We start from the raw sequence: 14,065 nt of genomic DNA, 5'->3' as shown, positions 1-14,065 counted from the left end.
TGCCCTGTCACAGTTTTGCTATTAAGGCATGCTTAAACTGGTTAGACTAGTTAGGATTCGGCAAACTTTTGTGTGTGAGCTTAAGGATGAGACCTACGTAACGAGATTACAACGCTGCTCTGATGATATAAACGTAGCGCCATACGTCTAAATATGAAATAAAATTTAATTTTGCGCAAGACTATGCAATCCATTGTAAACTGTGCTGCAATCTCTCCTGCTGTAATGCTACAAAGTTTAGGTTCCCAGCCGCTGATTTTGTTACACAGAAATGTAACAGTTGCGTTTGTTGCCTTGACAACCGCTTACTTTATGGCGGTTGGTTCTTCCTGGAAATGTAAATACGTCTAGATTGTGTTCTTATTAAAGCAAATACAGAAATGGTATAACCTATTTTATGGGGTCAGTTCAATAAAATGTGATGTGCCATACACTGCATTACGTAATGGGACATCACACATCCCCCTACATGGATCATTTCTGCCTCGCACCCACAAAGGTGTATTATTTATATACAGATGGAGCCACATTTATCTTGGCCTCTCTGCTGCGCCTATGCGCACCATGGTTTATTAGCATAAGCCTTTCATCTATTGTTCTCAGCTGCAATGCAATACAGAGAGAACAATACATCAGGGGATTAAGACATTACAGCAGGGGATTAAGTCCGACTGCCCTGGCTCATTTAATCCTATTAAAAGACCAAGATAAAGATGGCTCCATCTGTATGGCAAATCTGTGCGCAACCGGGCAATGGCACATGAAAGATAACTGAGAGGACCCTTTAGCGTACCTATCGCTTACACAGAGGTGACAACTACTTCACAATAAAGCACACACTAGGAGCTAACGTACTCACAGACACACAAAGTAACGCCTCATGCCTCAGTAATGGTATGAGTGGACAGCATAGCTGCCTGGCACAGGAAACCTCATTTAAACACCAAATGTCAACAGTATGGTCGGCTCTACATGCAACTGGTGCTTAATAATAAAAAAAAAAAAAAAAAATAAAGCTGCAAATTTGTTGGCTGCGTACACCACTTACCAATAGCTCTTCGGAAATTCTCCATTAATACCTCGGTTTTCTTAATCTCTGTGGAATAGACTTCACTGCCAACCATGGGGCAAAATGGGACTTTGCTGCCCAACTCCTGAGCGATGGCTAGAGCCAAGGCGGTCTGTAAAGAACGTTAAAGAAACATTAACAGGACTGGAAGACATGAACTTCAGTAACAATCTTACTGCAAGCAACAGGACAGTGCCACCTAGTGGACACACAGCAGTGACAATATGCATGTATGGGTGAGACTACAAGTAACTGTACTACATAAGTATTTCACTGTAGACTTATTTTCAGAAATACTGAACTTATTAACATGATGAAGCGGAAGAAGAAACATTTCAGCACGCTGAGGGGGAATGGGGGGGGGGGGGGGAGGTGACATCAAGTGGAAATTACAAGGAACAGACTGACTTTCATGCTCTCCATTTTCCACGGCTAAATAGGAAGCAGGTGAGACCGGTTACCTTGCCAGTTCCAGGAGGTCCTGCGAGCAGCACGGCTCTTCCAGCCATTTTCTTGCTTTTAATTAGCTCTACGATTACGCCACATGCCTACAATTTTAAAAAGAAAAAGAGCAAACTGTTACTGACAGGAGGAGGGAGCGTTCTAGAAACAAGTATATATATTCTACTTCTGAAGTCAGATCTTAGGAAAGTCCTTTCTTGAAAGGTCCGTGCAAAATTCTTCGGGTTGTATTCAAATCATCACCAAAGCAGCAATGTTCAAGTGACACCCATGGTAATTTACAAGAGTAACGCAATAGGCAACACTAATCCCCAGGTTGATTTAATTACAGCTTCGCCTCCATAGGACCGGGTCACCAAGTGATGACATAGGTAAGTAGGCAAAGTAAGCCACAGTCATAGAAACAGGGGGGTCTTGGAGTCATGGGTGGTCATTCAGAGTTGATCGCTAGCTGCATTCGTTCGTTGTGCAGCAATGAGGCAAAAAAAAAAAAAAAAAACGCCCATTCTGCACATGCGTATGCGGCACAATGCGCACGCGCGAAATACTATTACAATGAACGATGTATTTTCACACAAGTTCTAGCGAAGCTTTTCAGTCGCACTGCTGGCCGCAGAGTGATTGACATGAAGTGGGCGTTTCTGGGTGTCAACAGACCGTTTTCTGGGAGTGTTGAAAAAAACGCAGGCGTGCCAGGAAAAACACAGGCGTGGCTGGGCGAACGCAGGGCGGGTTTGTGACGTCAAAACAGGAACTGAACAGTCTAAAGTGATCGCAAGAGCTGAGTAGGTTTTGAGCTACTCTAAAACTGCACACACACAAAAAAAAAAAAAAAAAAATTTGCCTGCCGCTCTGTGATCCTTTCGTTCGCACTTCTGCTAAGCTAAAATACACTCCCAGTGGGAGGCGGCATAGCGTTTGCACGGCTGCTAAAAACTGCTAGCGAGCGATCAACTCGGAATGACCCCCATAAGCAGGTATCATATTGCACCGTAGAGAGTAAGCATCTCCAAACCTGCGTTGTCCCTGTAAGCATCTCAGTACAGCGCTCACGTGGGGAAGGAAAAACAAAAATAAAGTATCTTTAAGACAGTGTCCGGAGTGTATGGCTTTACAGGTCAGCAAGCAGATACGGAGTTACTGTGACACAACTGTCTCTGATCTATGGATACACTGACTGCACAGAGCGTTGAAGCCACGCTGTCAGTCATCCTCTGCCTGTTTAGCTACAGATGTTCCTCCCTCCTTATATTGCTCCTGCTAAGCAGAGAAAGCAGGAATGGGCTATTCAGTCAAGTGCAAACATTGCAGTTAATCAGTAATACACAATATTAATAGATAGAGCACAGTGGTTATCATTACTGCCTCACAGCGATGAGGTCATATATGTGTGAAGTTTGTATGTTATCCCCTTGTTTGCATGGGTTTCCTCCAGGTACGCCCGTTTCCTCCCACACTCCAAAAAATCATACTGGTAGGTCAATTGGATTCAGACAAAAAAAAAAAATAAGATTTTACTCACCGGTAAATCTATTTCTCGTAGTCCGTAGTGGATGCTGGGGACTCCGTAAGGACCATGGGGAATAGACGGGCTCCGCAGGAGACTGGGCACTCTAAGAAAGATTTAGTACTACTGGTGTGCACTGGCTCCTCCCTCTATGCCCCTCCTCCAGACATCAGTTAAGGAAACTGTGCCCGGAAGAGCAGACATTACTAGGAAAGGATTTTGGAATCCAGGGTAAGACTCATACCAGCCACACCAATCACACCGTATAACTTGTGATAACATACCCAGTTAACAGTATGAACAATAACAAAGCATCAACCACAGATGCCAACATAACATAACCCTTTATTAAGCAATAACTATATACACGTATTGCAGAAAGTCCGCACTTGGGACGGGCGCCCAGCATCCACTACGGACTACGAGAAATAGATTTACCGGTGAGTAAAATCTTATTTTCTCTAACGTCCTAGTGGATGCTGGGGACTCCGTAAGGACCATGGGGATTATACCAAAGCTCCCAAACGGGCGGGAGAGTGCGGATGACTCTGCAGCACCGAATGGGCAAACACAAGGTCCTCCTCAGCCAGAATATCAAACTTGTAGAATTTTGCAAAGGCGTTTGAACCCGACCAAGTAGCTGCTCGGCAAAGCTGTAATACCGAGACCCCTCGGGCAGCCGCCCAAGAAGAGCCCACTTTCCTTGTGGAATGGGCTTTTATCGATTTTGGATGCGGCAATCCCACCGCAGAATGAGCCTGCTGAATCGTGTTACAGATCCAGCGAGCAATAGTTTGCTTTGAAGCAGGAGCACCCAGCTTGTTGGATGCATACAGGATAAACAGCGAGTCAGTTTTCCTGACTCCAGCCGTTCTGGCCACATAAATCTTCAAAGCCCTGACTACATCAAGCAACTTGGAATCCTCCAAGTCACGAGTAGCCGTAGGCACCACAATAGGTTGGTTCAAATGAAAAGATGACACCACCTTCGGCAGAAATTGTGGACGAGTCCGTAATTCTGCCCTGTCCACATGGAAAACCAGATAGGGGCTTTTACATGACAAAGCCGCCAATTCTGACACACGCCTAGCCGAAGCTAAGGCCAATAGCATGACCACCTTCCACGTGAGATACTTTAGCTCCACGGTCTTAAGTGGCTCAAACCAGTGGGATTTCAGAAAACCCAACACCACGTTGAGATCCCAAGGTGCCACTGGTGGCACAAAAGGGGGCTGAATATGCAGCACTCCCTTAACAAACGTCTGAACCTCAGGAAGAGAAGCCAGTTCTTTTTGAAAGAAAATGGATAGGGCTGAAATCTGGACCTTTATGGACCCCAACTTCAAGCCCATAGTCACTCCAGACTGCAGGAAGTGCAGGAACCGGCCCAGCTGGAATTCCTCTGTAGGGGCCTTCCTGGCCTCACACCAAGCAACATATTTTCGCCATATACGGTGATAGTGTTTTGCTGTCACGTCCTTCCTAGCCTTTATTAGCGTAGGAATAACTTCATCCGGAATGCCTTTTTCTGCTAGGATCCGGCGTTCAACCGCCATGCCGTCAAACGCAGCCGCGGTAAGTCTTGGAACAGACAGGGCCCTGTTGCAACAGGTGCTGTCTGAGAGGCAGAGGCCATGGGTCCTCTGTGAGCATTTCTTGCAGGTCCGGGTACCAAGTCCTTCTTGGCCAATCCGGAACAATGAGTATTGTTCTCACTCCTCTTTTTCTTACTATTCTCAGCACCTTGGGTATGAGAGGAAGAGGAGGAAATACATAGACCGACTGGAACACCCACAGTGTCACTAGTGCGTCCACAGCTATCGCCTGAGGGTCCCTTGACCTGGCGCAATACCTTTTTAGCTTTTTGATGAGGCGGGATGCCATCATGTCCACCTGTGGCAGTTCCCATCGATTTGTAATCTGCGTGAAGACTTCTTGATGAAGTCCCCACTCTCCCGGGTGGAGGTCGTGCCTGCTGAGGAAGTCTGCTTCCCAGTTGTCCACTCCCGGAATGAACACTGCTGACAGAGCTTGCACGTGATTCTCCGCCCAACGAAGAATCCTGGTGGCTTCCGCCATCGCCACCCTGCTTCTTGTGCCGCCCTGGCGGTTTACATGAGCCACTGCGGTGATGTTGTCTGACTGAATCAGCACCGGTTGGTTGCGAAGCAGAGGCTCCGCTTGACTCAGGGCGTTGTATATGGCCCTTAGTTCCAGGATATTTATGTGCAGACAAGCCTCCTGGCTTGACCACAACCCTTGGAAGTTTCTTCCCTGAGTGACTGCCCCCCATCCTCGGAGGCTCGCATCCGTGGTCACCAGGACCCAGTCCTGTATGCCGAACCTGCGGCCCTCGAGAAGGTGAGCACTCTGCAGCCACCACAGAAGAGACACCCTGGCCCTGGGGGATAGGGTGATCAGCCGATGCATCTGAAGATGCGATCCGGACCACTTGTCCAACAGATCCCACTGAAAGATCCTCGCATGGAACCTGCCGAAGGGAATGGCTTCATATGATGCCACCATCTTTCCCAGGACTCGCGTGCAGTGATGCACCGACACCTGTTTCGGTTTTAAGAGGTCTCCGACTAGAGTCACAAGCTCATGAGCTTCTCCGCCGGGAGAAACACCTTCTTCTGGTCTGTGTCCAGAATCATGCCCAGAAAAGGCAGGCGTGTCGTAGGAATCGGCTGCGACTTTGGGATATTCAGAATCCAGCCGTGCTGTTGCAACACTTCCTGAGAGTGTGCTACGCTGATCAGCAACTGCTCTCTGGACCTCGCCTTTATGAGGAGATCGTCCAAGTATGGGATAATTGTGACTCCTTGCTTTCGAAGGAGCACCATCATTTCCGCCATTACCTTGGTAAATATTCTCGGTGCCGTGGAGAGCCCAAACGGCAACGTCTGGAATTGGTAATGACAGTCCTGTACCACAAATCTGAGGTACTCCTGATGAGGTGGATAAATGGGGACATGCAAGTAAGCATCCTTGATGTCCAGAGACACCATAAAATCCCCCTCTTCCAGGCTTGCAATGACCGCTCTGAGCGATTCCATTTTGAACTTGAATCTTTTCAGATAAATGTTCAGGGACTTTAAATTCAATATGGGTCTGACCGAACCGTCAGGTTTCGGTACCACAAACATTGTGGAATAGTATGCCCTTCCCTGTTGAAGGAGGGGAACCTTTACCACCATCTGCTGGAGATATAACTTGTGAATTGCCGCTAACACTACTTCCTTTTCCATGGGGGAAGCTGCAGGGCCGATTAGAGGTAACGGTGAGGGGGCATCACTTCGAATTCCAGCTTGTATCCCTGAGACACAATCTGTATAGCCCAGGGATCCACCTGTGAGTGAACCCACTGGCGGCTGAAATTTCGGAGACGCGCCCCCACAGCTCCTGGCTCCACCTGTGGAGCCCCAGCGTCATGCAGTGGATTTAGCGGAAGCCGGGGAGGACTTCTGTTCCTGGGAACTAGCTGTATGGTGCAGCTTCTTTCCTCTACCCCTGCCTCTGGCAAGAAAGGATGCACCTCTGACTTTCTTGCTTTTTTGTGATCGAAAGGACTGCATTTGGTAATACGGTGCTTTCTTAGGCTGTGAGGGAATATATGTCAAAAAATTTGACTTCCCAGCCGTAGCTGTGGAAACCAGGTCCGAGAGACCGTCCCCAAACAATTCCTCACCCTTGTAAGGTAAAACCTCCATGTGCTTTTTGGAGTCTGCGTCACCTGTCCATTGCAGAGTCCACAGGACCCTTCTGGCAGAAATTGACATTGCATTTATTCTAGAGCCCAGTAGGCAAATGTCCCTCTGGGCATCCCTTATATATAGGACAGCGTCTTTTATATGCCCCAGGGTCAGTAAAATAGTATCCTTGTCCAAGGTATCCAGTTCCTCGGACAGATTATCTGTCCATGCTGCTACAGCACTACACATCCAGGCCGACGCAATTGCCGGCCTCAGTAGAGTACCTGAATGTGTATAAACAGACTTCAGGATACTTTCCTGCTTCCTATCCGCAGGATCCTTTAGGGAGGCCGTATCCTGTGACGGCAGGGCCACCTTCTTATTTAAGCGTGTCAGAGCTTTGTCTACCCTAGGGGAGGATTCCCAGCGCATCCTGTCCGTTGGCGGGAAAGGGTACGCCATAAGTAACCTTTTGGAAATCAGCACTTTCCTATCAGGGGAATCCCACGCTTTTTCACATAACTCATTTAACTCATGTGAAGGGGGAAAAGTCACCTCTTGCTTTTTCTCCCCAAATATATTAACCCTCTTGTCAGGGACAGGGTTTACCTCCGATATGTGCACTACATCCTTCATTGCTATAATCATGTAGCGGATGGCTTTAGCCATTTTAGGCTGCAATTTTGCATCATCGCCACTGGAGTCAGAATCCGTGTCGATATCTGTGTCAACAATTTGGGATAGTGGGCGCTTCTGAGACCCTGACGGCCTCTGCGCTGTAGGATCAGGCATGGGCTGAGACCCCGACTGTCCTAAGGCATCAGCTTTATCCAACCTTTTATGCAAGGAGTTTACATTATCATTTAACACCTTCCACATATCCATCCAATCAGGTGTCGGCGCCGTCGGCGGAGACACGTCATTCATCTGCACCTGCTCTGCCTCCACATAGCCCTCCTCGTCAAACATGTCGACACAAGCGTACCGACACACCACACACACAGGGGATGCTCTATATGAGGACAGGACCCCCACAAGGCCTTTTGGAGAGACAGAGAGAGAGTATGCCAGCACACACCCCAGCGCTATATTACAGGAATTACACAGTAACTTAGTGTTTACCCAGTAGCTGCTGTATATATGATTAATGCGCTAAAATAAGAATTTACTTACCGATAATTCTATTTCTCGTAGTCCGTAGTGGATGCTGGGGACTCCGTAAGGACCATGGGGAATAGCGGCTCCGCAGGAGACAGGGCACAAAAGTAAAAGCTTTAGGATCAGGTGGTGTGCACTGGCTCCTCCCCCTATGACCCTCCTCCAAGCCTCAGTTAGGATACTGTGCCCGGACGAGCGTACACAATAAGGAAGGATTTTGAATCCCGGGTAAGACTCATACCAGCCACACCAATCACACTGTATAACCTGTGATCTGAACCCAGTTAACAGCATGATAACAGAGGAGCCTCTGAAAAGATGGCTCACAACAATAATAACCCGATTTTTGTTTAACAATAACTATGTACGAGTATTGCAGACAATCCGCACTTGGGATGGGCGCCCAGCATCCACTACGGACTACGAGAAATAGAATTATCGGTAAGTAAATTCTTATTTTCTCTGACGTCCTAAGTGGATGCTGGGGACTCCGTAAGGACCATGGGGATTATACCAAAGCTCCCAAACGGGCGGGAGAGTGCGGATGACTCTGCAGCACCGAATGAGAGAACTCCAGGTCCTCCTCAGCCAGGGTATCAAATTTGTAGAATTTTGCAAACGTGTTTGCCCCTGACCAAGTAGCAGCTCGGCCAAGTTGTAAAGCCGAGACCCCTCGGGCAGCCGCCCAAGATGAGCCCACCTTCCTTGTGGAATGGGCATTTACATATTTTGGCTGTGGCAGGCCTGCCACAGAATGTGCAAGCTGAATTGTACTACACATCCAACTAGCAATCGTCTGCTTAGAAGCAAGTTTGTTGGGTGCATACAGGATAACAGCAAGTCAGTTTTCCTGACTCCAGCCGTCCTGGAAACATATATTTTCAGGGCCCTGACAACATCTAGCAACTTGGAGTCCTCCAAGTCCCTAGTATCCGCAGGTACCACAATAAGCTGGTTCAGGTGAAACGCTGACACCACCTTAGGGAGAAACTGGGGACGAGTCCGCAGCTCTGCCCTGTCCGAATGGACAATCAGATATGGGCTTTTGTGAGACAAAGCCGCCAATTCTGACACTCGCCTGGCCGAGGCCAGGGCCAACAGCATGGTCACTTTCCATGTGAGATATTTCAAATCCACAGATTTGAGCGGTTTAAACCAATGTGATTTGAGGAATCCCAGAACTACGTTGAGATCCCACAGTGCCACTGGAGGCACAAAAGGGGGTTGTATATGCAGTACTCCCTTGACAAACTTCTGGACTTCAGGAACTGAAGCCAATTCTTTCTGGAAGAAAATCGACAGGGCCGAAATTTGAACCTTAATGGACCCCAATTTGAGGCACATAGACACTCCTGTTTGCAGGAAATGTAGGAATCGACAGAGTTGAAATTCCTCCGTGGGGGCCTTCCTGGCCTCACACCATGCAACATATTTTCGCCAAATGCGGTGATAATGTTGTGTGGTCACCTCCTTCCTGGCTCTGACCAGGGTAGGGATGACCTCTTCCGGAATGCCTTTTTCCCTTAGGATCCGGCGTTCAACCGCCATGCCGTCAAACGCAGCCGCGGTAAGTCTTGGAACAGACATGATCCTTGCTGAAGCAAGTCCCTTCTTAGTATCTCTTGAAGTTCCGGGTACCAAGTCCTTCTTGGCCAATCCGGAGCCACGAGTATAGTTCTTACTCCTCTCCTTCTTATAATTCTCAGTACCTTGGGTATGAGAGGCAGAGGAGGGAACACATACACCGACTGGTACACCCACGGTGTTACCAGAGCGTCCCAGCTATTGCCTGAGGGTCTCTTGACCTGGCGCAATACCTGTCCAGTTTTTTGTTCAGACGGGACGCCATCATGTCCACCTTTGGTCTTTCCCAACGGTTCACAATCATGTGGAAGACTTCCAGATGAAGTCTCCACTCTCCCGGGTGGAGGTCGTGCCTGCTGAGGAAGTCTGCTTCCCAGTTGTCCACTCCCGGAATGAACACCGCTAACAGTGTTATCACATGATTTTTCGCCCAGCGAAGAATCCTTGCTGCCATTGCCCTCCTGCTTCTTGTGCCGCCCTGTCTGTTTACGTGGGCGACTGCCGTGATGTTGTCCGACTGGATCAGCACCGGTTGACTTTGAAGCAGAGGTCTTCCTAGGCTCAGAGCATTGTAAATTCTTAGCTCCAGTATATTTATGTGGAGAGAAGTCTCCAGACTTGACCACACTCCTTGGAAATTTCTTCCCTGTGTGACTGCTCCCCAGCCTCTCAGGCTGGCATCCGTGGTCACCAGGACCCAGTCCTGAATGCCGAATCTGCTGCCCTCTAGTAGATGAGCACTCTGCAGCCACCACAGAAGAGACACCCTTGTCCTTGGAGACAGGATTATCCGCTGATGCATCTGAAGATGCGATCCGGACCATTCGTCCAGCAGATCCCACTGAAAAATTCTTTCGTGAAATCTGCCGAATGGAATCGCTTCGTAAGAAGCCACCATTTTTCCCAGGACTCTTGTGCATTGATGCACTGACACTTGGCCTGGTTCTAGGAGGTTCCTAACTAGCTCGGATAACTCCCAGGCTTTCTCCTCCGGGAGAAACACCTTTTTCTGGACTGTGTCCAGAATCATCCCTAGTAACAGCAGACGTGTCGTCGGAATCAGCTGCGATTTTGGAATATTTAGAATCCACCCGTGCTGTCGTAGAACTACTTGAGATAGTGCTACTCCGACCTCCAACTGTTCTCTGGACCTTGCCCTTATCAGGAGATCGTCCAAGTAAGGGATAATTAAGACGCCTTTTCTTTGAAGAAGAATCATCATTTCGGCCATTACCTTGGTAAAGACCCGGGGTGCCGTGGACAATCCAAACGGCAGCGTCTGAAACGGATAGTGACAGTTCTGTACCACGAACCTGAGGTACCCTTGGTGAGAAGGGCAATTTGGGACATGGAGGTAAGCATCCTTGATGTCCAGGGACACCATATAGTCCCCTTCTTCCTGGTTCGCTATCACTGCTCTGAGTGACTCCATCTTGATTTGAACCTTTGTATGTAAGTGTTCAAAGATTTCAGATTTAGAATAGATCTCACCGAGCCGTCTGGCTTCAGTACCACAAATAGTGTGGAATAATACCCCTTTCCTTGTTGTAGGAGGGGTACTTTGATTATCACCTGCTGGGAATACAGCTTGTGAATTGTTTCCAATAATGCCTCCCTGTCGGAGGGAGACGTTGGTAAAGCAGATTTCAGGAACCTGCGAGGGGGAGACGTCTCGAATTTCCAATCTGTACCCCTGGGATACTACTTGTAGGATCCAGGGGTCCACTTGCGAGTGAGCCCACTGCGCGCTGAAATTCTTGAGACGACCCCCCCCACCGCACCTGAGTCCGCTTGTACGGCCCCAGCGTCATGCTGAGGACTTGGCAGAAGCGGTGGAGGGCTTCTGTTCCTGGGAAGGGGCTGCCTGCTGCAGTCTTCTTCCGTTCCTCTACCCCTGGGCAGATATGACTGGCCTTTTGCCCGCTTGCCCTTATGGGGACGAAAGGACTGAGGCTGAAAAGACGGTGTCTTTTTCTGCTGAGATGTGACTTGGGGTAAAAAGGTGGATTTTCCAGCTGTTGCCGTGGCCACCAGGTCCGATGGACCGACCCCAAATAACTCCTCCCCTTTATACGGCAATACTTCCATGTGCCGTTTGGAATCTGCATCACCTGACCACTGTCGTGTCCATAAACATCTTCTAGCAGACATGGACATCGCACTTACTCTTGATGCCAGAGTGCAAATATCCCTCTGTGCATCTCGTATATATAGAAATGCATCCTTTAAATGCTCTATAGTCAATAAAATACTGTCCCTGTCAAGGGTATCAATATTTTCAGTCAGGGAATCCGACCAAGCCACGCCAGCGCTGCACATCCAGGCTGAGGCGATCACTGGTCGCAGTATAACACCAGTATGTGTGTATATACTTTTTAGGATATTTCCCAGCCTCCTATTAGCTGGCTCCTTGAGGGCGGCCGTATCTGGAGACGGTAACGCCACTTGTTTTGATAAGCATGTGAGCGCCTTTAATTTTCTATCGGGGGAAACCCACGCATCATCACACACTTCATTTAATTTATCTGATTCAGGAAAAACTACAGGCAGTTTTTTCACACCCCACATAATACCCTTTTTTGTGGTACTTGTAGTATCAGAAATATGTAACACCTCCTTCATTGCCCTTAACATGTAACGTGTGGCCCTAATGGAAAATACGTTTGTTTCTTCACCGTCGACACTGGAGTCAGTGTCCGACTGAGGTAATGGGAGTTTTAAAGCCCCTGACGGTGTTTGAGACGCCTGGACAGGTACTAATTGGTTTGCCGGCCGTCTCATGTCGTCAACCGACCTTGCAGCTTGTTGACATTATCACGTAATTCCCTAAATAAGCCATCCATTCCGGTGTCGACTCCCTAGAGAGTGACATCACCATTACAGGCAATTGCTCCGCCTCCTCACCAACATCGTCCTCATACATGTCGACACACACGTACCGACACACAGCACACACACAGGGAATGCTCTGATAGAGGACAGGACCCCACTAGCCCTTTGGGGAGACAGAGGGAGAGTTTGCCAGCACACACCAAAACGCTATAATTATACAGGGACAACCTTATATAAGTGTTTTCCCTTATAGCATCTTAATATGTAATAATATCGCCACAAAAATGCCCCCCCTCTCTGTTTTAACCCTGTTTCTGTAGTGCAGTGCAGGGGAGAGCCTGGGAGCCTTCCCACCAGCAGTTCTGTGAGGGAAAATGGCGCTGTGTGCTGAGGAGAATAGGCCCCGCCCCCTTTTCGGCGGGCTTCTTCTCCCGTTTTTCTGACAACCTGGCAGGGGTTAAATACATCCATATAGCCCCAGGGGCTATATGTGATGTATTTTTAGCCAGCATAGGTACTTTCATTGCTGCCCAGGGCGCCCCCCCAAGCGCCCTGCACCCTCAGTGACCGTTGGTGTGAAGTGTGCTGAGAGCAATGGCGCACAGCTGCAGTGCTGTGCGCTACCTTAAGAAGACTGGGAAGTCTTCAGCCGCCGATTTCTGGACCTCTTCTCTCTTCAGCATCTGCAAGGGGGTCGGCGGCGCGGCTCCGGTGACCCATCCAGGCTGTACCTGTGATCGTCCCTCTGGAGCTAGTGTCCAGTAGCCTAAGAAGCCAATCCATCCTGCACGCAGGTGAGTTCACTTCTTCTCCCCTAAGTCCCTCGATGCAGTGAGCCTGTTGCCAGCAGGACTCACTGAAAATAAAAAACCTAACAAAACTTTTACTCTAAGCAGCTCTTTAGGAGAGCCACCTAGATTGCACCCTTCTCGGCCGGGCACAAAGATCTAACTGAGGCTTGGAGGAGGGTCATAGGGGGAGGAGCCAGTGCACACCACCTGATCCTAAAGCTTTTACTTTTGTGCCCTGTCTCCTGCGGAGCCGCTATTCCCCATGGTCCTTACGGAGTCCCCAGCATCCACTTAGGACGTCAGAGAAATTTATGTGCCCCCCCTCTCTTTTTACCCTATTTCTACCGTGAGTCTGCAGGGGAGAGCCTGGGGAGCTTCCTCTCAGCGGAGCTGTGGAGAGAAAATGGCGCTGGTGAGTGCTGAGGAAGAAGCCCCGCCCCCTCAGCGGCGGGCTTCTGTCCCGCGATTTTGTGTAAAAATAATGGCGGGGGCTGATGCATATTACAGTGCCCAGCTGTATATATGCTGCTTTTTGCCAGGAGGTACTCAATTGCTGCCCAGGGCGCGCCCCCCGGCGCCCTACAGTGACCGGAGTGTGTGGGTTAGTGTGGGAGCAATGGCGCACAGCTGCAGTGCTATGCGCTACCTCATATGAAGACAGGAGTCTTCTGCCGCCGATTTTGACGTCTTCTTGCTTCAACCCGCCGGCTTCTGTCTCTGCGAGGGGGATGGCGGCGCGGCTCCGGGAACGGACGACCAAGGTTAAGTTCCTGTGTTCGATCCCTCTGGAGCTAATGGTGTCCAGTAGCCTAAGAAGCGCAACCTAGCCGCAGTTAGTAGGTTTGCTTCTCTCCCCTCAGTCCCACGTAGCAGAGAGTCTGTTGCCAGCAGAAGCTCTCTGAAAATAAAAAACCTAACTAAAATACTTTCTTAATAGCAAGCTCAGGAGAGCTCACTAAAATGCACC

General features: G+C 49.0%; 1 protein-coding gene across 1 annotated transcript in view; it reads right to left on the bottom strand.

Moving 5' to 3' along the window:
- The window catches only part of RUVBL1 (RuvB like AAA ATPase 1), a 98,727-nt gene that overhangs the window by 59,058 nt on the left and 25,604 nt on the right, over positions 1 to 14,065 (bottom strand). The window contains exons 2-3 of the mRNA XM_063941173.1: positions 1,531 to 1,617; positions 1,049 to 1,181 (exon numbers count right to left, since the gene is read on the bottom strand). Coding sequence (XP_063797243.1) covers positions 1,049 to 1,181; positions 1,531 to 1,617 — 220 coding nt within the window. The remainder of the gene's footprint in view (positions 1 to 1,048; positions 1,182 to 1,530; positions 1,618 to 14,065) is intronic.

The sequence above is a fragment of the Pseudophryne corroboree genome, chromosome 9 (genome assembly GCF_028390025.1).
Source record: "Pseudophryne corroboree isolate aPseCor3 chromosome 9, aPseCor3.hap2, whole genome shotgun sequence".
Taxonomy (NCBI): Eukaryota; Metazoa; Chordata; class Amphibia; order Anura; family Myobatrachidae; genus Pseudophryne; species Pseudophryne corroboree.
The sequence above is the reverse complement of the archived record's forward strand: the minus strand, read 5'-3'. Positions and strand labels throughout refer to the sequence as shown.